This window comes from Haliotis rubra, unplaced genomic scaffold (assembly GCF_003918875.1).
Source record: "Haliotis rubra isolate DU_JTF1 unplaced genomic scaffold, ASM391887v1 Scf380, whole genome shotgun sequence".
In the NCBI taxonomy this organism is placed as follows: domain Eukaryota; kingdom Metazoa; phylum Mollusca; class Gastropoda; order Lepetellida; family Haliotidae; genus Haliotis; species Haliotis rubra.
Window position 1 is genome coordinate 909,909 of NW_025767058.1, and position 23,760 is coordinate 933,668.

Consider the following 23,760-nt stretch of genomic DNA (forward strand, 5'->3'; position numbering starts at 1 on the left):
CTATGTTATGCACAGTTACTTTTTCCATTAGTATATTAGTGTCAGGTTATTACACAGTTGAAAGTTTACATAAATTGATAACCAAAGACTTATTTTGTACTTCACCTTGTGAGCAATGAATATAAGGAGGCATAAAATACAAATAACTGGAATAGCATGACTAACCTCTTTTTTGGACAGCCAATAAGATCAAACTTAACACAAAGATGGGGCTTCTCACGAAGCAAATGCAGTCGGACAATCCGTGTGAGCCGTCTAGTCAGGTGGAACTTCTGTGACACATCCGACTGGTACGTCGGATTTAGACGAAATACCTGGAATTAAAAAAATTATAACATTCATTTAATCCATATGTATACCCATTACTCATGTGTGTGTGTGTGTGTGTGTGTGTGTGTGCTTGGAAGGACTTCAAGGAGATATAATATTTATATGGTTGGTAAACTCAACATTGCAGCAGATTTTGATATGTTACTGCATACCTAATCACATACATGATTTCACAGAAGAGTAAGAGCATAATTCAGACGATACAAAACAACAGGGAAACCACCACTACTCCAAACACTTCCATTCTTTTAAATGTTTCCATACGGGAAGCAAGATAACCGGTAATTCTAACGTTGACTGTTATGAAGCACAGTAATATGTCACTGTGAAGAGGGTCAATGTTGTCAGATTGAGTGGCATCCAAATCTGTGCAAAATTATTTCAGTACTTCAGGCTGAATAAAAGCATACTACGATCAAATACGTATACCACCCTTGGAGAAGACCTATCGGAAAATAACCCATGTCCTTGAGAGGACCAAAGAGGTGTGTCCACCAGAAACCAGTAAACGATGATCGCAATGCTGCTTTAGTCTTTTTGGTAACAAACTGGCACAAAGACACTTCCCGTGAACTTTTGAAACAAAAGGCATGCATTTCAGTTTTTAAAAATTGAACAACTAACGTCATGTAGATGTAGATAAAGAGTAACAAACATGACATGTTTCAAACAGTGAACCCAGAAATACGCGCTTTGTTTTCTGTTTTTGTAAGTCCCAAAGACTTTTCAAACCATCATAACTATCTGTAAATTATGTTTCTCGGTAATATCTTTGGTCCAAACTTTCATAGATGAAAGTTGAACAAAGTCTATGAAGACAATATGATCATTTCTGTATTGTGTCATACCACAAACCTATACGTCTAGAGGCATAGCAGTGATTGTAGTATATGATAATCACATGACCTGTATATTAAGTATCCCTGAAATCACTCATTATAGTTACTGTCATGTCCAGTAATGTTACCTTGACTTCTCCACTACTGTTGAAATAGGTTGTCAGGTTATCTTCTCTCATTCCAGTCGACAGAGTAAAAGCGTTGATGAGAAACTCAACTTCCCCCTCGGACCATCCTTGTATGACAACCTGCTCCAGAATCGTTGGCGTCAGAAGATCCACCTGAAAGCGATTGTTTCAAAGGTCATGTTGCAATCTGATGCAATTCAATGTCATTTCGATCGATTAAATAGTTTGTTAATTTTTTATACTTTTTTTATTACGATAGCAAGTAATACAATATTCATATAGCTGGATAATACAGAGAATACATACATGTGTATATACAAGCTGCAGATTAAATGGGCGACGACATATGATTAATGACTGTATGAATAAAGTACAAAGAAAAAGGAATAGGGATATAGGAAAGTAAGAAAACAGAGAAGAGAGAGGAAGATGTGATCAAACATTGGTTTGCGTTTTGTTTCCAGAAATGAATTTTCTATGTTGTGATTATATTTTATTAGCGGTAATAATTAGGTTATTTGAATATTTGAATATAACGCTTGGTTAGTATAAAAGGTGGTTTTCAAGGATACTCAACCTTGGATCGCCAAGAAGGAAATTATTCATATTTCAGTCTAATTTCAGGTTCTACTTTCATACCAAAATGTGAACTCATTTATCATAATTTGAATTTTTCGGCAGTAAAAAAACAAATGTTCTAGTGTTTCACGTTCTGATTGGCAAAAATGTACAAAGGTTATCCTCTATCAATCATATTTTGTAAAGAAATGATTTTGATGGTATGATACGATGGATGTGTTTGGATGGTATGATACGATGGATGAGTTTTGATGGTATGATACGATGGATGAGTTTTGATGGTATGATACGATGGATGAGTTTTGATGGTATGATACGATGGATGAGTTTTGATGGTATGATACGATGGATGAGTTTTGATGGTATGATACGATGGATGAGTTTTGATGGTATGATACGATGGATGTGTTTGGATGGTATGATACGATGGATGAGTTTTGATGGTATGATACGATGGATGAGTTTTGATGGTATGATACGATGGATGAGTTTTGATGGTATGATACGATGGATGAGTTTTGATGGTATGATACGATGGATGAGTTTTGATGGTATGATACGATGGATGAGTTTTGATGGTATGATACGATGGATGAGTTTGGATGGTATGATACGATGGATGAGTTTTGATGGTATGATACGATGGATGAGTTTTGATGGTATGATACGATGGATGTGTTTGGATGGTATGATACGATGGATGAGTTTTGATGGTATGATACGATGGATGAGTTTTGATGGTATGATACGATGGATGAGTTTTGATGGTATGATACGATGGATGTGTTTGGATGGTATGATACGATGGATGAGTTTTGATGGTATGATACGATGGATGAGTTTGATGGTATGATACGATGGATGTGTTTTGATGGTATGATACGATGGTATGATGAGTTTTGATGGTATGATACGATGGATGAGTTTTGATGGTATGATACGATGGATGTGTTTTGATGGTATGATACGATGGATGAGTTTTGATGGTATGATACGATGGATGAGTTTTGATGGTATGATACGATGGATGTGTTTGGATGGTATGATACGATGGATGAGTTTTGATGGTATGATACGATGGATGAGTTTTGATGGTATGATACGATGGATGAGTTTTGATGGTATGATACGATGGATGAGTTTTGATGGTATGATACGATGGATGAGTTTATGTTGGAAATTCCGTGCCTTGCTGTCCTCCACACAATTTCGTATTGTATTAAAACATTGGGACAGGTACTTTTCTGATATATATGAATCCAACTTTGAGTTCCATTTAGAAGTAAGATCTTGAAGAGAACAAATACCCTCATCAATACGAATCATTATAATTTGTTATTTATTGTGCCCTTCAATTAACACCTTTATTTTTAAACTGGAAGCTTTGGGGATGTTTTCTCAAAACCTACTTTAAAATACATTTATAAACATATCCTTTGTTAATCTCGGGCACTAGCCATTGAATTATTATTCTGTTATTAGCTGGCACAGTCTTTGATACTGCCATAAGTGTAATCTACTTGCATCGTTTGTGAATTGCAATGTCCAACGGGCACGGTTCTAGCTATATTACACTTCCAACATGGAGAACACGACTGATTAGAATGCTTGTACAGAAACTGTTACATAGACGCAGATAGATCAGGTCAATAGAAAGCACGTTTGTCAAGTTACAAGTGACGACGACGTTCGCGGCCGCTTCCATGATGTACCTGTATGTAAGGATCAGTATCTCCCGTCTGGGCACACCATCCCGTGGCTCTGTATAGTCTTGCATGATGTCCATAGTAACCAGCGCCATCACTGGAAGACTTAAACTGGAAATCTTTGACGTCACCAGTCCTCACGCCCAGGGATTTCCCACAGCCAGTAGCTTTCAACAATAATTTGGTGACGATCGCGTTTGAAATATCTTTAGCATTGTGGAAGAAATTTAGCCTACTACAAGGACACTAATAAAAAACATATAAAAATTGTTTGTGTGTATACAAAAAACAAACAAACTATGTCTCCCACACAGATGATATTCCGGGTAATATGGATCAGCCTTAACTTTGTCCTTTTAATATATCTCTCTGACAGTGTGAAAACTCTGATAAAAATCTTGATATTTTCATTTCAACAAAAACCGTCAAAAATTAAGAATGACACACCATGCATGTGTACGGGGCAACTGTGTTGTGCACGTGCATCCTATGCGTTGTGTTTAGGGGTGGTGATACTGAGAAATGGTGGTGCGTTCATCCGATGTATGTCTTTGAAAAGTTTGTTAACGCTTATACAATCTAAACTGAAAGTTCAGGCTCCCCTACTTTAACTCTTTATGGAAGTATCGACGTATTTCAAAGAACTTTATCTCTGAGAAAATATAATCAAGTAGCCTGTGCATCGAGGGTTGTTTTTCCACAACCAGAAACGTACTGAAATCTTTGATTTAAGTTATGGTTCACCTGGGTAGACACACAGTTGAAACCTCGAAGCCCTTGAACAAAGGCTCACGCTTCAGTGGTTAATGCTAATTACCTGACTCGCATCTCTCACCTAGCCATAGTGCAATGTTGTCTTAACAATTATACCTTTTTGGGTAGACTCTGGCTAAGTGAGGGTGAACCGGCCATGACCCCTTGAGTCGAGGCGAATAGGCGGCTATTGACACTGGTCCTCGATGAATCATACTTTTTCTTTTAATTTAAGATGCATATATGACAGTTTTTTCATGAAGTCTTTGTTGCGTTATTGCTCCTTCAATTCAATAACCAACCTTCTATTAATATCAGCGTGCAAAACATTAAAGCCCCATGAAAGGCGCTTGATATTTTGGACAAATTGTGTCCAGTTTTCACTGGAGTTGGATGTTTGGCTGGTGATATAACATTTTAACCAATATCTCAGACACTATGCCCATTGTCTGGTACGAAAGCTCGACCCATTCACAAGTGAGAGCATTCCTTATCCTATTTATATAATTTGGTGATGTTAAAGTTTCGAAGCTTCCATACTATTCTCACACAACCGACATTCATAAACCCTCCGTTTTACCGTGTACACAAACATATTTTCAACCACTCAGTTCCGAGTGACCCTGACCTTCAATGTCATCTAATCACATGTCAGACAATTTTCCAGGTGATGTTTTTAAGGTCTTTAAGGTAAAAAGTGCGTGGTCTGTGGCAACTGACAAACATACCTTTGCCTCTGATAACAATTTCGGAAGCTTCAAACGCAGAAAAAGAATCCCTTGTTGTAGTCTGGATCGTAGTGAACGAAGTTTTGCAGTGTGACAAAGGAACCAATCAAAGGTCGGCGACATTGGAAGCGGAACACGGAATTCCTTGCCAAGTGGGATGGTCCGTCACAAATGTAGGCTCCAAATGTGAGGAAATCCCATTGATTCCGGCTGACATAAGTTATGAAATTCCGGGCAAGATAATGACCCCAGTCTGTGAATAGACGCAACCACATCTCAGTGACATTTGAGTAACCACATTTTGATGATAAAGCACGATTCGGTCGGAACTATGTTTTATGTCATTAAATGTTTGTTATATTCTATTTAAATTTAAAAATGACAAACTCAAAGTCTCACAGTTGAGGACATAACTCACAATCTCAGAGTTTAGAACATGAAGAATTTTGTCATATTTTAAAAAATAACCCAGTATCACAACAACAAAAAATTAAAAAATGTTATTTAGATATTGGAGCGTTAAAAGACTGATGTATCATCCTGTATGTTGTTGTTCAGCTGATGATTATGATGATACTAAAATAATCACAAAGGGAGCGGCCCATTTGATATTCGCGCAGCTGCATCTGAAAAAAAGAGGAAGAAAATTGCGACTTACTGCGACTCCTTCTGACTGTTATCGTGTGGATCTCATAATATTCATTGAAGTCAACTTGGACCCAGGGTTCTATATACGGCCGTGCAACTGCAAAGGATCCTGCAAAATACAAGTAAACATATGTAAATATATGTATGTATGTATGTATGTATGTATGTATGTGCGTGCGTGCGTGCATGCATGAGCATTACATTAGGAGACGGATAACATCAATATTCCTAATGGTCTTGACGACGATGCTGTTATGTGTGTTTTGCGTGTGATGTGTGTGTTGTGTGCGCATATGCGTGAGTGCGTAAGTATGTTTAGATGTCATGAAAAAAACCGTCCACTGAAAGATGGAAGAAATTGGCGTAAATAAATGGAATCATCTGGACATTTTTACGTAATTATAACGGATTAGGAACCTTATATACTACCCATCTAAAGGTTAGACTCACTTAGAGCACTCACTATACGTTATGTATATATATATATGGTTACATCGAAGATGCATTTTTCCACTAACTTGGGGGGAACCAACTGCAAACCAGATGAATTGTACAAGGATCATGCATCACATTTCTGAAAAAGCATGTGCAAATATTGTGCATGTGAACAGCTGTGTTTTGGTGTAAAGTTTTGTTAAGAATTCGCCAATTTTCACCGAGTTTCATCATTTATTGAACTCATGATAATAATCTTTTCAACGTTACGAATTTGTTTTACAATGCATCAGTTCATGTGTAAACAGTATGGAATATTTTGCAAAATCTAGTTGAGAACAGTTGACTGAAGTAAGTGGCTACATTTACACTAGTGAGTCTATACTTTTGGTGGGTTGTATATGTCAGGTTGTCCTGTTACTGCATTAAAATGCCCCCCTCTCTTAGTAACATGTATGTGTATCTTCCTATGTATATAGACCTGCGTCCATAAGTGATATCTTACCTGTGGAAAGTCGACGAATGTTTTCAACTGGATTTTGTGGAAGAGTAGGAGGAGAGCGATAGATCCTCTTGTCAATGACATTTGGTAGGTCGTCAGAGGAATCTGTAAATCAGATTTGTGTCTTTTTGTTGTTTAACAAATTTAACATCTCAACTCAAAATGGTAGAGGGAAGGAGGTGGGAAGGTAGAAAGAAAGATTTCTTTTAGGTAGATGGGAAAGGTAGGTAGGAGGTAGGAGGTAAGTAGGTAGGAGGTACGAGGTAGGTAGGTAGGTAGGTAGTAGGTAGGTAGGAGGAGTTAGGAGGTAGGTAAGTATGTAGGAGGTAGGAGGTATGTATATACGAGGAGATGGGTAGGTGGGAAGGTAGGTCGGTAGATGGGGTGAGGAATAGAGGGTGGGAGGGAAGTAGGAAGGTAGAAAGAAATATTAGGTAGGGTTTCGGTGGGTATGTAGGAGTTGGAGATAGGTAGGTAGGTAGGAGTTGGAGGTAGGTAGGAAGGTAGTAGGGTTAAAGGGTAGGAGGTAGACAGGACGTAGGTAGGTATGAACATAGGTAGATAGGTAGGAGGTGGCAGGTAGGTAGGTAGGTAGGTAGGAGGAGGTAGGTAGGTAGGAGTTGGAGGTAGGTAGGTAGGAAGAGGTACGTAGGTAGGAGGTAGGAAGGTAGTAGGGTTAAAGGGTAGGAGGTAGACAGGACGTAGGTAAGTATAAAAATAGGTAGATAGGTAGGAGGTGGCAGGTAGGTAGGTAGGTAGGTAGGTAGGAGGAGGTAGGTAGGTAGGAAGGTAGTTAAGAGATAAGTAGGGAAAATAATAGGTGGGTAGCTAAGTAGAAGGTAGGTAGGTAGATGGGTGTTAGGAGGTAGGTTGGTAGAAGGTAGGTACATAGGAGGAGGTAGGTAGATGGTAGAAGGTAGGTAGGAGGTACAAGGTATGTAGGTAGGAAGGGGTAGAAAGTTCGGTAGGTAGTGGGTAGGTAGGAGCAGAAAGGTAGGTAAGTAGGAAGGTAGGTAGGAGATAAGTAGGTACGAGGTATGTAGGTAGGTACGAGGTAGGAGGTATATAGATACGAGGAGGTAGGTAGGTAGGTAAGTAGGTAGGTAGGTAGGTAGGTAAGAGGTATGTAGGTATGAGGTAGGAGGAGGTAGGTAGGTAGGCAGGTAGATCCATTTCATTCACTTTTTTCACGACTATTTTGCCTTTTACGCCCAGAAGAATCTATTTCTGCACAGAAAAACTCTCTGGAGTTTCGTTTCGATTACTGCTGTCCAAGGTTTAGAATGGTTAACACAACGACTTTACAATCACTGCACAATGGTCGCAACTCACACACAAAGTGTGTCTAATTACCTATGAGCTTGTATGAAAAGGTCAGACAACTGGAGGAGGTGACAACTTACCACAGACTGGAATGTCACATGAAAACCATTTGTCATTTATGATACAGAATGGTTTATGTGAAGTAGACACTGGTTGCCGGCAGAAATTCTCCTCGAAACGTTCTACATTACCAACAGCCTTTTCTTTAATAAACGTTGAACTGTTGATCCATGACTGACAGGATCGACCTTCGTCGGTGACGTTGACCCAACCTTCATAGGACGCTCCGTTGTCATCACAGTACATACACTCTCTGCGCTCTGTAAATATCAACAGAAAGTTCCGGAATACTCACTCCGCTCCACTCCATTCCACTGCTCGACTCCACTCCTCTCCACTCCCTCCCCCACTCCCTCCCTCCTCCTCCCTCCCTCCCTCCACTCCCTCCACTCCCACTCCTCCCGCCACTCCTCTCCTCTCCATTCTCCCTCTCTCTCATTCACTCCCTCACTACGTCGCTCCACTCCACTCCGCTCCACTACACTCGACTCCTCTCCGCTCTGCTCCGCTCACTCACTCACTCACTCACTCCACTCCGCTCCCTCCACTCCACTCCACTCAACTCACTCACTCACTCCTCCTCCACTCCACTCGATCCTCCACTCCACTCCACTCCTCCGCACCCCTCCGCTCCTTTTACAATCTGATACTCACTCGCTCACTCGCTCACTCCATTCACTAATCTGACTGACTGACTCACTCCACTCCACTCCACTCCACTCCACTCCACTCCGCTCCACTCCACTCCACTCCACTCACTCACACACTCGGTCGCTTCAGCTTGATCTCACAGGTTAAAACAACATCCACATGTCAGAAATATACCATATGCTTCATAGTAGCAGAATGTGACGTTAAAGTAGTTCTCCGACTCCTCTGCCACAAAGCTGCCCTCCCCGCTCATCCAGCTCCTGTTGGAGGTCTTCACGAAGGAGAACACTTCCTCTGTGACCACCATGTCGGCAACTGCCTGGCAGGCAACCTCTGGAGATGGCTGATCATTATGAAACATATGAGTGAAAGCATTTGGTAGTTTGGTATCTTGAAATGTGTTCTACACTTCTAGGTTTCTTGTTTCTTGCAGTATGGTTGAATACACTGCCAAATCAAAATTCTTGATAGTATAATTAAATTGAAACTGTACACTATCCAGGAAGTAAACATGTACGTTTGCCTTGTGCATTGTTGATGGCGAATATGGTGAAACATCAAAGAGCATTTTGGACTAATTTTCCATCTGGCGTTTTGAATTGAAAGCGTCCAATAAACGACTTTATGATTTGTGCAATAAATACCATCCAATACCTATTTATCGAAATGCTGCATTATTCCAAATTATTTACCTTCATTAGATAGAAGGGAAATGATGTAGGTAGTGATATGGTGTCGATGCCGTCATCGGCCCTGCAGCACAGTGTCAGCTGTATCCCCTGGCCTGTGATGTCCACGTCAGGAACAACACCCCCAGTGTCTTCCTCCCACACGCTGTAGTTGAACAAGGGGAGTAACCCTTCCTGGAATCCTACGAAACAATTGAGTTATCTTACTTTCTCAATTTTTATTCCATTGTATGACGTCAATAAACTTTGAAAAATGGCCTGTGTTACAGTAAACACTGGGCATTGTGTGACAAATAAAAAGAAAACACATTGTCTCTTCAAATACATTTCATATCTTCATGACTCAAGAATCTGTGAAACGTATTGGTCGAACTAACTAATTCTTTTGTGGAATATAGGAGTGTACGCTTCAGTAAAGAGTGTATTGTAATGTGTTAGAATAGAATATAGAAATGAAATGCACAAGCACATATAAATACCATCTGGACACTGTCCTCCAGCAGTTTTAAACAAGCAGTACTGTCCATCAGGCCATGAACCGTTGTCAGTAGACTCGGTCCTTGAACAGAAATTGAACTGGAACTGTTGTTTATGATAAGGCCCCAACACCCGGAAACGTTCTGGAAACCATTGACGATAGTTGGTTTCCACTGACAGCGTCAGGTTGATGTGGCCAAGACTCCAACCATGTCTCTCAGACTCCGGACATCCAAATGCAGTTGACAGAAGGCTGTAGGAACCCACTGGCCATTGGCTTGGTTGGATTTCTGAAATATATATAACTTGCTTGAGTTATAAAACAAAATATGTGTGATATTCACATTTACAACAAGTGTATAGTTACACTAGGGATTGAGTGACAAGGGTTTCAATGCAACTCGGCACAGATCATTCTAACGACAGGCCTGCTTTAGCAATAGAAAACGTATTCCGTAATCAACAGGGTCTTTGTTTCCTAGAAAGTATTTTAAGGTGTTGGCAACAACAATGTGTGAGATATGGGTGTTGCCGTAGTAGGACATGCTTACACTTTTCGAGACCACCTGGTGTCATCAATACATTGAATAGATTTATTCTTATAATTTCATCAATATTTTGTGTTTTTCACCAACGGATTCCGTATCGTTAGATTTCCGAGATACTCCTGAGGCATTGATGTCAGCGTTTGAAATTAACGTCGGTCCTTAGGCCCGAAGCCGACTGAAAACCACTCGGACCCACAGTTTTTGTTTTCTGCCGGCAGCTTTTTCATCCCCAATAACTATGGGTATTATTTTTCAGAAAATATCATTCCGTAATTTCTTATATTTCTGGGAATTAGTTATTTTGTAGCTGAAATATATATAGGGCCTACACATTCTGATCAGGACCCACACCGTTTTATGGTTCTGGGTACTTAGGGCCTGCAACTTTCCAGGGTTAAGAGCAAACACTGGTTGATGTGTAGAAACCAGCTTACCCACGTCACACAATATCCCGGAGTACCCGTGACGACAGATGCAGCCGCAGACATCATGGTCAGCGGTCCCGCCATTTTCGCAACTAAGTCCAAAGCAGCCTGCAGTAATAAATCAAAACTAGCGAATGTTAATTGATATAAAACACTCAATGTAAAACCCTTAGAGAAGCGACTGGCGGTGTGTCTGCACAATTGTTAGTACATGGATTCTAAAAGACTGACTGAGTATACGCTTGCAACCGTTGCAGTTGGTTTCATGTTTTGTGATATTTCTTGAGCAGAATACACGAAACGTTTTCTTGGTTCGTATGACTGACTGACTGAGTTTAGTTTTACGCCGCTTTTAGCAATATTTGGTTCGTATGAAAACAATATATATTTCGTTTTCATGATAAATAATAGACCATAGGTTTTGTTTAAATGTGACGTTTACACAATGGTTATATGAACGACACATTTTTACGCTTACACGTTTTTCATGTATTTTTTTATGACGTAAACATAGACGGACTACCACATTCCTGGGGAATCGGCCACAGGATCAATGGTGAATAACAATTGTAAGTACCTATTTTTTTTTTAAACAAATGTAAGTCCTTGTGATTGATTTACTGAGGTACTTCGTTACATACATTTATCATCTACTGATGGTATCATTTGAATTTTATGTTGAAACCCAGCAAAAGAAGGTGTTCCTGTGGAGCAAGTTGAGCACATATACACAAAAGTAAACTCTCCTTTTGAAACACTTTCCTATTAGGTGCTACAGTTTGCTGTATGTCTGTCCATGGGAACATTAAGTCGCATCGTACTACATGACATTGTGTAATGCATTCGTCAAGGTATACAATAGAGGTTTATGCGTGTATAATAACTTTGTTTATGTAAAGTCGGACAATGAAAAAAAACCCCATTAATACAAACATTACATTTGGCCATTCGTCTGTTCAATGTTTCACCATCATAAACTTATTGACAGGAGACAGGGCGACGTACCCTAAACGAGAGATGGTGCTACAACCCACAGAGCTATATGAAACGGACCACCATTTACATTGATATGGGCCAATCAGTTGGTTATGAAGAAAGAAGACACCAGATGATTGAAAACAGTTTCGGTGATGTTGTCCCAAATGTCAAAAATTGGTCCAAATCAGCTAGTTCTGATCCTGTCGTAGGCGTCGACAGTAACTAGTCTCATCCCACAAATGTTCTGTCGGGGGAGAGGCCTGGAGAGACCTGGAGAATCAGCCAGCCATGGCAGTAGGACAATGTAATCGTGACTCAAAAAGTCTGATATTACATAGGAATAATGTGGGAAGACATTTTCTTATGCAATTTGACGTTACGTTCTTTCATTTCAAGAAAGTTAAGAGCATGATCTAGAACGATGTCGTCGCCATTCAAGTTGCCACTAACAATGATTTGCTGCCACCCAATACCATTACACTTCTACCCCAAACTCACAACGGTTAGTAACGCATGCGACACAAATGCATCTTCCAGGCCACCTGTAGACCATTGCACGACTACCAGGGCTGTCCAGATGAAACCTGGACCCATCACCCTCAGGCGCTGGCTACACCAAGCTAGACGTGCCTAACGGTGGTGTGGAAGCAAAACTGGGTGTGCGGGACCGTAGAATCAACACACATCTCATTAACGCAGTCCGCTCCTTTAGCTAACCACTATCATAATATGGCTTATTTTATATAATGATAATGTTATATATAATGAAGTATACAATCCATGAGACAAACGTGTATTACTCACTCGAAATATCTTTGTCCGGGTCCAGCAAGGCCGCTGCGTTGTATACAGCAAACCCGAAGAACAGAAGCAGCCACATGCTTTATTCTTTGGCCTTCTGCAATTTGTTCATGAGCCATAACACACGGCAGTTATACTGTTTAAATACGCACCAACTGTTCTGAAACCACGCCCACGGACTATGTACTATCCAATGTATTCAATGGAAGGATAAATCGAGGACATGGATGTCGCATGAAGAAATCATTGAAAGCAATTACTATTTTGAAATACGGGAACCTGTACGGGACAGTCTTTTCTTTTTGGAATTTGGAGTATTTACCTATTGACGATAATGCGATGAAGACATAATTTAACAAGTAATGCATACCCAGACATATACTCATGTGTTACAGTAATATCTTGACAAAAAGAAAATAAACTATATCAAGTCATTTACGCCTCAACTTCTGAAAGGCTAACATGTAACATTTAGTAATAATAGCTAAAGCTGGTGTGTACACTGTATAAATCCGCGCAATGTGTGCACATCCGATTTTACGTTCATACCTCTATAAATGCAAACATTTTCATTCTTATGAATTTATACGTCAGCAATTATATCTGGTCTCTAAATGGCATTTTGAAGTGATACACATAAGCTAGGAAGAGAGTTTTTTGGGATGTCAACTTCTTTAATATGAGGAACACAACGTTTCGGAGTATATCCTTTCTCCTTCAACAGATGTGTTCCTCAAAATAAAGAAGTTGACATCCATAAAGCGCTCTTACTTATGTATATCTTTCCAGTTTGATTTTTTCTGTCACTGACACACACAATACTGTACACATCAATACTGAATTAGTGACATCGCTCGGCGAAATAATGCAACAGACCACGCCCATTCTATAAGCAGCCATTCTGGTTACTGTTTTCCGTTACTGGGCGTGACCTAAGATTTTTCGGTTTATGAAAACAAAATGGCAAAACCTTAATTTGCATTTATACATCTATTCAAGCATGTTTATCTTAGGTGAACAATGATATATAAGTTGGCGTTTTGTAAGCATCAATGGCATGGCCACGGGCATTTAGACAACACACAAAAATCGTCATGAACCATTTCAGTAGAACTTACAGTATTTTACGATTCTTGCGATCTACTTACAAAAACTAAACTCCAAGCAAACGATCTTCCTTGGAAACCTTTAAAGCGAAATTCAAATTATTATATGAATTTGATGGTATACCGACCTGTTACAGTACATAGGAGCGTATATCGTAACATATGTTGATAAAATATTTTAGTAAGGTGCAAATAAGTAACACATTGTGTCTGGAGGCCTCCATAATGACGTCACATCGAAATGCCATTACATTGAGCACATCGTTCGACAGAATTAATGGTTCATTCCTCTTTATCAGGAACTAATTGTTTATTGAACATAACGTTTATGGTTATGTTGGAGTCTGGTATCATGAAAACCCATGGCAACTGTCACCAAGTTACTGCTCATACCATATTTGTAATAACTGCTCAGTAGCTTATATGATATGCAACACGGAAAGAGTGAATGAGTGAGTGAGTTGGGCTTTCCGCCGCTTTAGCAATATTCCAGCAATATGACGGCGGATGACATCAGAAATAGGCTACACACATTGTGCCCATGTGGGGAATCGAACCCGGGTCTTCATCTCGACGAGCGAGCGCCTTAACCACTAGGCTACCCCACCGCTCCCTTCTGGAAAGAAGGAAACGACACATCTGTGCATGTTTCAGGGTGGTATGTAGACATCCAGGAAACGAAGCAAATGTGATACATGTGGTCTCACCTTAGGCAAGTGAGTTTGTTCAAAATTGCCTCGGTTCACCCAAAAAACAATGGGTACCCGGTGGGATAAGTCATGTGACTATTTCACCTTATAGCGCCTCGCATGCAGCTTGGGTCATCCGGGGTAATAATAATTTGTGTTAGCGCTTTGAATATGTACCTTGAACATGGAAAAAGCGAATTATAAATTCACATTTATTATGTTTTACAGATTAAAATGAAAATGCAGCAGAGAGGGTTTAGGTGATCCTGGCACAGTCAGGCTGGTAAGGCTAATCATCAGCTCAGGGTCCTTGCCCCCTCTACATGCAGCCAAGACAGATATATTGCAAAGTCGACATTTCATATTGATATTTTGTTTAAGAATCACATTTTGGCGAGTGGGAAGTGACTGGTCCAGGGCAATAAAAAGAAAGCCCTCGGTTTCAATTTAAGACCAGCAGACATCATCCAGGCGAAGGAGTCGGTTGGATTATTGTTCTGTTCCACACACTGCATGTACACACGATGCAATGGATTCTAAGAAAGTTTCTCCACAAATGACCGACTCTGGGCAGACTTGGCGAATAACTTCACCTAGTTTGGTCCCATCGCTGTACCGTCCAGCAGTACATTGCCATCAACAATATCAACCTCAAATTTCAGATTCTGAAATAGCTGTGGAATTCGTTGCTTTCATCGTGAGTCTTGACATGCATCACCAGAGGATGATCCGATAAATAGATATGTGCAAAGGTACACAATACAATTCTATCATAAAGAGTCTCAACGTTAATCAAACCCCGACCCCCAGAATTGATTGGCATATATAAACGATTAAGAGAGGAAAGAGGTAGGCTCTGTTATCAGACATGATCCTTCTGGTCAGGCGGTCAAGACTGGATATAATGTTTTGTCCAATCGACTACTCCAAAGGAATAGGAAAGGAATCACGAGATCGGTTCACGAGATCGGTTTATTTCAATTGCTTGCGAAATTGCTGCGGACGACTACGAGAAGTTCGAAGTAGAAAGGTATTTCACTGTTGATTGTTTTTGTTTTAGCTTTTTTTTAATTACAGGTTGCACAATGCAAACAGATTTGCAGTCGTTTCAATTTGAAATTTCGGTTGAAAATCCCATTAAGGATATTTAAAGAGAATCTTGTATAACAAAATCTCACATCTTTCTCATGTAATAAAACTGTATTAATTCAAATTCGGCATGGAAGGTTTATTTCCCAAAGGAATTATTCTACAAATTCTGCTTTCACCTTGTAGTTCTTGTTTTTTTCTATAAAATCTCATCTGTGCTATAAAGCACAATACCAATGACATTCTGAATCATGACATTCACAAATATATGTTTATACTTATCTATTAGGAAATATATTTAATGACAGTGTTAAGCTTATATTGGTATAGTGTTGGTGTGTATCACCATTGACGGATTTCCAGTGATCAAATGCATGACTGTTCATTAATGCATGACTGTTCAATGTAATTTGTGCTATATAGAATCGCTGTGAACAGAGTAATAATAAGAATATAGTCAATCAATTTCATATTACTTTGTGACAGCAAAACATTTTAGAACAAGACAAACGACTGTCTCATGTTGACAAGAACACATTGTTTATGGGCTTGTATATTACCAAATTCTGATTGATGTTTTTTATGCTGACTATTGCTAATGGACGGAGGTGTAGTGATGATCGATCGTGTTGGTGCCGTTAAAGCAGTCATTACAATTAGAACCTCTAATCTCACACTGGATTCACTGACAAGAATGAGATACACACATTACTATAGTATCAACAGTCGACATGTGTAAATATCTGCGACACACTGTGATTGTTGGTGCGGGAATATGAGTAAATGACTACACATGGTTAATGATTGTGAAGTTAAAGTATCCCCATGAACCCCAGCTTATGTGGAACATTCAGGAATGTACATATTTTTGGTTCGGCATCGAAATGATTCAAACAAACATTTCACATATGAAACATATATGATTGCTTCTGTAAATGCTCCTGGAAAAGGGGATTTCAGTTGCTAAATGTATGTTCAACATAAATGCACACATGTAAGTATGAGCCAGTGTTGTCCCTATTATATTGTATAAAACATTCAACAATTTGAATCATTGCGTTTGGCTACAAAATCGTGGCATGAGTTAAGAATTTCAGTGTTGAGCCAATAAATGAAGAACTGAGTATAAAACTAGTTTTAGGTTATATCCATCGGTGCCTAACACAATTCATCTAATATTTTTCATAGTTTTGGTATCTAATTAGAAAATTTTTCGTAGAACATCTTCTAATACTAACATCCTTTGCACTCTCATATTCGTCGATTGATTTTATAAGTGTTAAATTTGATGCAGTAGAGCCTAAATTTACAGAATCCAGAAGTGAAGATTAAGTCTACATATTTAAAGATGTTAAACGTTTCGTTTAGAAATTCTATCACGGACTTACATGTACATAGTGTGTGTCTGATACATAGACAGCTTACAGATCTCGGGCTTAGACACTTGGACTTAGACACAGGGTTCATAGTTCTCTACATTGAGGCCTCCTATGGATTGGCATACATAAATGTTTTGAAGTGCAGTGGGTTCATACATATTTCTTTATGAAATGTAATGGGTTCACGCATTTTTTTATATCAAATGTAATGTGTTAACATAGATTTTTTTATCAAATGTAATGGGTTCACACATATATTTCCATCAAATGTAATGGATTCACACATATAATTTTATCAAATGTAATGGGATCACATATTTTTTTTATGAAATGTAATGGGTTCACACATATAATTTTATCAAATGTAATGGATCACACATATTTTTTATCAAATGTAATGGGTTCACACATATATTTTTATCAAATGTAATGGGTTCACACATATATTTTTATCAAATGTAATGGGCTTACATTACATAATAATGGCAAGTCTAGATTACGTCGATTTCTTGAAAAAAGAGAGAGCTTCTAAGCGCCTTTATTACCACATTAATATAACAAGTGTTGTTGTCTGTAAAATATTTTCATTTCTGAGACGAGATGTTAGGTGAACTTAGATCCTTGATAACATTTTCATCGTATGCCATTATATTATATGATCCTTGTTCATAAAACTATAAAGCTCTTCCAGTGAACATTTTACAGACACAATCAATTACATCCCATCAGAATGAGACACAGCAGGATTAACTATAAACTGCTGTAATCCCAAAGAACTAGCAATTCCAATGGTCTCCTGTTGTGTGCAACTATACTATGAAATAGCAACAAAACACACATTGGTTACATTGCAGATTTTATTGTGTGAGACGTTAATTGTATGTCACAATAGCCTTAGTCATCGTGTCCATTAGAAAGGTAGGATCGGGAGGTGGTATCATATCAGTTGAACACGTGTTTGTATTGAAGGAATAGGATTTGTCACTGGTTGACCATCTTTGCCAGATGTTGTTTCTTAGCAACTGTATAGGCTTTCAACATCTTGGACACGAGAAGACCAAAGTCCCTGATATCCTTACTGAAGTCCTCTTCGATTTCTGTTGCCATGGGCACACATGCTGCAGTCACCCTTTTGATAATCTGTTGAATGAAATTGTTTATATGAAGTGATGTATAAGTGCTACAATATCCAACTGCACAAACTGTAACAGTTAAGGTTTAAGTTAAGGTGTCTTAACATGATCGGATACCCGTGAATAGCCGGGTTAGAATTGATCTTCCGTAACCCATGCTTGTCGTAAGAGGCGACTAACGGGATCGGGTTGTCAGGTCGCTGACTTGGTTGACAAACGTCACCGTACCCCAATTGCGTAGATCAATGCGCATGCTGTTGATCACTGGATTGTCTGGTCCAGATTACTTACAGACCACCGCCATAGAGCTGGAATATTGCTGAGTGCGGCGTTAAACAACAATCAACCAACTTAACATGATCGAATAGTTTTGTTCATAAATACATATTTTCCAAACGTACCCCCTGATCAAGGACGACGTATACACTGTCTGTCTCCACCAAACCATTGACCAGCCCATTGGAGTGAAGAAGGTCGATAGAGCCTGCTAACTGATAAGCAATGGTCAGCATTTGCCTGGCGGACATCAGTGACCCGATGTAAGTGGACAGACAGACCGAATTTGGGGGCTGGCTCAAGAAGAGGAGTTCTTTTCGCAAAATCTGAGGGATAGACGACCCTGTCCTCACTGTAAAAGTAAGCGAAAATACATACATGTTTTGTACTTACCAAACTGGCAATGAAAGAAAATGATCAAAATGACAAATCTGAAACATTTCTTCTCAATTGATTTTATATTACTGATATTTACGTTTTATTGATTTCAGGTTTAGAAACCTAAGTTAGGCCAAAACAAGACTTCAACATGAACATGTTTCTATACAAGCATTGCAAAACAAAAGCGTTCATGTTGTTTGTCACCGATTCAAACATTAAACACATACCAGTTGACCGAGTAGTACTTGAGAACGTCTTTTCTCTGTTCAGCTGTAAATACATAATTGAAATAGAGTTAAAGCAAGGAAGAAGCAACTCTCGAAACCAACATTATATACTACCCATCAAACGTTTAGACTCACTAGTGTAAATGTAGTCACTTACTTCAGTCAACTGTTCTAAACTAGATTTTGCAAAATATTCCACAGAGTTTAAAGGTACTGCTTACACATGAACTGATGTATTGTAAAACAGATTCGCAACGTTGAAAGGTTTATTGTCATGAGTTCAATAAATGATGAAACTCAGTGAAAATTAGTGAATTCCTAACAAAACTTTACACCAAAACGCATAAGGATTGCAGTCGGTTCCCCCAAGTTAGTGGAGAAATTCATTTTTGTATCCACATATTATATACATAACATATAGTGAGTGCTTTAAGTGAGTCTAAACTTTTGATGGGTAGTAGATCTGCATAATTATTATTTGGTACGTGTCTTTTATGTGAGTATGTACACAAAAGAGAAGATTGTAACCTTTCGTTTTCTCATGGTGTCAACTGATGACAGAGTGTAGATGATGGGATTGAGAGCGGAGTTGATCGGCAGAACAAACACCGCAACCCAGGCGTACACTTCAGAGTTGATAGCATGGCCCTGGAGAGCCATCAGACCTGTAGCAAGAAATCATTCGATCTACAATTAAATATATATGTTTTGTCTTCCTTGCAATCAGATTGTCTGTATGGTTCAGGTATTTCGGCATTCATGGTAAACGACAATATTTAAGCGAGATATTAACCTTTTGTATAGCCAAACCAAATCCAAACTGAGAATACACTCGTCGGTGAGATTCCTATTTTGTCAACAATATTCATATGTAACTATTAAGTAGCGATGACACCCTGGTTCAAACACATGCAAAGTCATGTTAACGGTATTCCTATACAAACAAAATACGGGAACGTATGGTAGAAGTGAAATACGGAATTGCTCAGATGGATGTCACTGATGAGGCTGATGCACGGCCTAATGAAACTTCTTCTTTTACTATTAGTTTTGTTTATGCACTTTGCATATGTTCGTCGAGTCCATAGACTTAATTACATTTACTTCATATTTTAGATATTTTCTAGGTGTTGGTAAATACTCCTCAAATATTGCTATCTTAGGTGAAACTGGTCGGCATTATATGTTTGTTCAAAGCCGGAAACGAGCTGTTAAATATTAGATAAAATTGTTACGTATGGATAGATCTAGATACCCTGCACAATGTCATTTTTTCTTTAAAAAATTAGATGAAGAAGGTAAACGGAACAGGGTAACAGGTATTAAAAATGTATTATGTTTTCATGGTTTCCCGTATATATGGAATTATCAAAGTGTTGGTGATGCTAGAATTTTTATGCATCAGTTTAATGAAAGATTACAAGATGTTAGTGTACAAGACTGGTTTTCTAAATTGTCGTCATCAAAATACTTAGAGAATTAAATGTTGCTTAACGTTGAACGATATATTACATTTTAGAAGATAATCTTTAAGACGTGCTTTTTGCAAATTAAGAATAAATTTGCACAATTTCAAAGTTAATATGTTACGAAAGACAAAAAGAAGATTTTCAAAATAGCCTTTGTAATTACTGCAGTAAGGGTCTTATTGAGACCGAAGATCATGTTTTCTGTGTATGTGAATATTATAATGACTTACGTATGCATTATATTACACAACTCACAAATGTATTCCATGGCCAGTTAACTTTGCCAAATATACTCAATTGCAAGAATGAAACTGTTATTAAAATCATTTCTATTTATATACAAAAAATGTTATGTGAAGAAAATCGTGACTAAAATGTTATTCTTAAATTCATTGTAACATAGGCCACATGGCTTGCATTACCGGATAAAGTCTGTCTGCCATTACATTTACTGTCCGAGTCAGTGCTGACAGAAGTATGAAACAAAACTCCTTTAAGATGTAAAGTAGGAAGGATCAAAACGGAAGGCGTCAGCACACAGTAGCAATGACCGTGACCTCTTCCATGAGGCAAAGCAGATAATCTTAGTCCACACTCTAGTTTGGAGTAACTGTAGAACAAATTGTTTTCCCACAGGCTCTATGAACGTTATAAAATAAAATTCTGCGTTGACTGGCTTTGAGGTGTGCTAGTTCATGTTATTTTGGGTAATAACCTGATTCATTCAAGACCAAAATGTACATACCAACGGAAGGAGTGTTTATCGATATCTTCACATGTCTTTGTTTTGATATAGGTGTTTTGTGTCCCTAAACATGGTTGTTGGAAAATTTGGTTACAAGGCACAGTGTTGTATTTGTCTGGTTTGAACAGATGTGATGTATTGTGGGTTTTTTAGAACTATACACCAGCCTGTTATTGCATTTCTGTGGAGAAATATACCTTACCCATGACACAGATAGGGAACCAGCATACAAAGTCCGTCAGAACAATGAAGGACAGCTTCCTAGCAATGGCCATATCGTTGGTCGTGCGTCCCTTTCTCAGCTTCTGACTTGCTCTCACAGCCTGGTAGATAACAGCCTGACCAAAAGCGATGAAGACAAAACAGATAAAGTTCCAGATGACAAAGATGGTGGTGGAATACTCCCATCCTGGCGGCCTGTTTCTGGTCAGCGGTAGAGCTAGACAGACTCCTGATCGAGAGTAGAACGAACTTGAAAAATAATCTATGGGCAAAAGTGGCATCCCTGCCATCAGCAAACCTAGAATCCATACCGAGAGACTGATGTACTTGGAATATCGTTTGAAGATATTGAAATCTTTGAAAGGAAACTTGATGACCAGGACTCTGTCTGCCGTGATCATACAGAGGAACATGACGGATGTCTCACTTGACAGGGTTGCTAGGACACCTGCCAGCTGACACACCCAGCTGCTTCTCCAGGCCTCATCGTTCCAGCTGTATACTCCTCTGTAGAAGGTGTCAGCACTTGCTATGATGATCATGTATATTCCCATCACAAAGTCAGAAATAGCGAGGTTAGCAACAAAAAAGTCATTGCTGCGTTTCAAACTTTGTCTGTCATAGATGCATCGAGACAAAATCACCATAAGGTTACCAACAAGAGCAGTGAAGCCTAGGACCCACATTGAGATCCTCAGTGCTGCATTCCTCATTAGGTCTGAACAGGAAGAGAACTCGTCAGCTGCAGGGAGACACTGTTCTTCTGGAACAGTGTGAGGTCTGAAGCAGCAGAATACGTACTTATCATTGTGAAGGTAGGCCAGCTCTCCAAGACCGGAAAATATGTCTCCCGTGAATTCAGCTATGTCATTTTTTGTGAGATCAAGCGTTTGGACTTTGCCGGCCCCGGTGAAGCTCCTATCTTCTATCGAGGTGAGTTTGTTATGTGAAAGATTCAGGAACATAAGACTGGAGAGCCCATAAAACATATCTTCAACTATGGTTGTAAAAGCCATATTTGACAGATCGAGTGATGGCAAGTTTAAAAGTCCATCAAACGACCCAGGATATGCCTCGAATATATCATTGCCCGCAAGCAGCAAAGTATGCAGATTTCTCATATTTCTGAACACACGCTTTGGAATTTTCTTCAAAAAGTTCTTGCGTAGATCTAAATGTACTAAATTCTCCAGTCCACTGAAGCACTCCTGTTCCAGTTCACGAATACCAAGGTTGGCGAGATTCAGCACAGCTAGATTCTCCATTTGATAGAACGTGTTGTTCTGGATTGTTACATTATAAGTCTCACTTAAGTCGAGTACCCTAGTGTACCTAGGTAGCTGCTCAATAATGTCCAGATAAAACATTCTGCAAGTGATTTGTGCTCCTTCACAAACACACTCGTCTGGGCAGATCTGGTTGCAGAAGTATTCATCATCTCCTTCAGGACAATGTTTCACAGCGTCACACACCTGCTGCCATGGGATACACACTTTGTTACCCTGACAACTGTATCTGCCGGGACAAGTGAAATTAGCTGCAATAGAAATATAAACCGTTTCAATACAATACATTTCTGGCGTTTTTCAGGTGTTATATTTCAATCTAGCGAAACCGTTGAGGACGTGATATGTGGTGGTGCTTCATGTGGACATAAACAATTGTATGATATTCCGATGCTATTGTCTTTCAATTTCCATCATATCAAAACAGATGAAAGGAAACCTACTGCATCCTATTTCGTCCATCCCGTCAGCACAGTCAGGGCGTCCGTCACAGACCAGCCTGATAGGGATACAGAAGCTGGAGGGGCACTTGATGTGGTCAGCTGGGCACTCGTGCTTCTCTGTCAAATAGAGCACCATATACACAATGTTAGGCAATCATACAGTCTACACCATGGCATGATGGGTATATAATGCTTGAAGACTTGGGGGTTCAGAGGCAGATAGAAACGGTTCATGAACAGATTGTAACAATATAGACAAACTATATGGATTGTATCATACCACAATCCTGTATGTGTGTGAGGTCTCGACATCCTGTGTAGTGCTGATAGATGTCGTAATCCAGGATGCATTTGTGAGAGATGTCGACAACTACGCCGCTCGCACACATCAGGGAACTCGTGTTGGACTGTAATCCTGAAACGACAGATTTCATTTCGTTGATATTTGCATAACAAAAATGTCTTCAGACATATTTACCTAAAAACTTCTCGATGTTTTCATCTTATTCGTTTGTTACTGAGCAGTAACAACTCACAGTTAAAGTCTTGTTCTCAGAATGAGTGAGTGAGTATGGTTTTACGCCGCTTTTAGCAATATTCCAGCAACATCACAGCGGGGGACACCAGAAATTGGCTTCACACATTGTACCCATGTGGGCAATCGAACCCGGGCCTTCGGCGTGACGAGCAAACGTTTTAACCACTGGTCTACCCA

The 23,760-nt window shown here is 39.2% G+C and overlaps 2 protein-coding genes across 2 annotated transcripts in view; both read right to left on the reverse strand.

Annotated features, from left to right (window-relative positions):
- The window catches only part of LOC124286348, a 31,902-nt gene extending 20,997 nt beyond the window's left edge, over positions 1-10,905 (reverse strand). The window contains 12 exon segments of the mRNA XM_046722708.1: positions 166-314; positions 1,298-1,450; positions 3,589-3,749; positions 5,064-5,100; positions 5,102-5,316; positions 5,722-5,820; positions 6,652-6,753; positions 8,163-8,291; positions 8,857-9,025; positions 9,375-9,553; positions 9,851-10,138; positions 10,857-10,905. Of these exon segments, the coding sequence (XP_046578664.1) occupies positions 166-314; positions 1,298-1,450; positions 3,589-3,749; positions 5,064-5,100; positions 5,102-5,316; positions 5,722-5,820; positions 6,652-6,753; positions 8,163-8,291; positions 8,857-9,025; positions 9,375-9,553; positions 9,851-10,138; positions 10,857-10,905 (1,730 nt within the window).
- Positions 10,906-17,844: 6,939 nt separating this feature from the next.
- On the reverse strand, positions 17,845-22,581 carry LOC124286349 (G-protein coupled receptor GRL101-like). The gene is made up of 5 exons (XM_046722709.1): positions 21,297-22,581; positions 19,409-19,545; positions 18,881-18,923; positions 18,398-18,624; positions 17,845-18,003 (listed from the first exon to the last, which is right to left on the reverse strand). Exons 1-5 carry the CDS (start codon positions 22,579-22,581, stop codon positions 17,845-17,847), a joined length of 1,851 nt encoding a protein of 616 aa, XP_046578665.1.
- Positions 22,582-23,760: the final 1,179 nt, after the last annotated feature.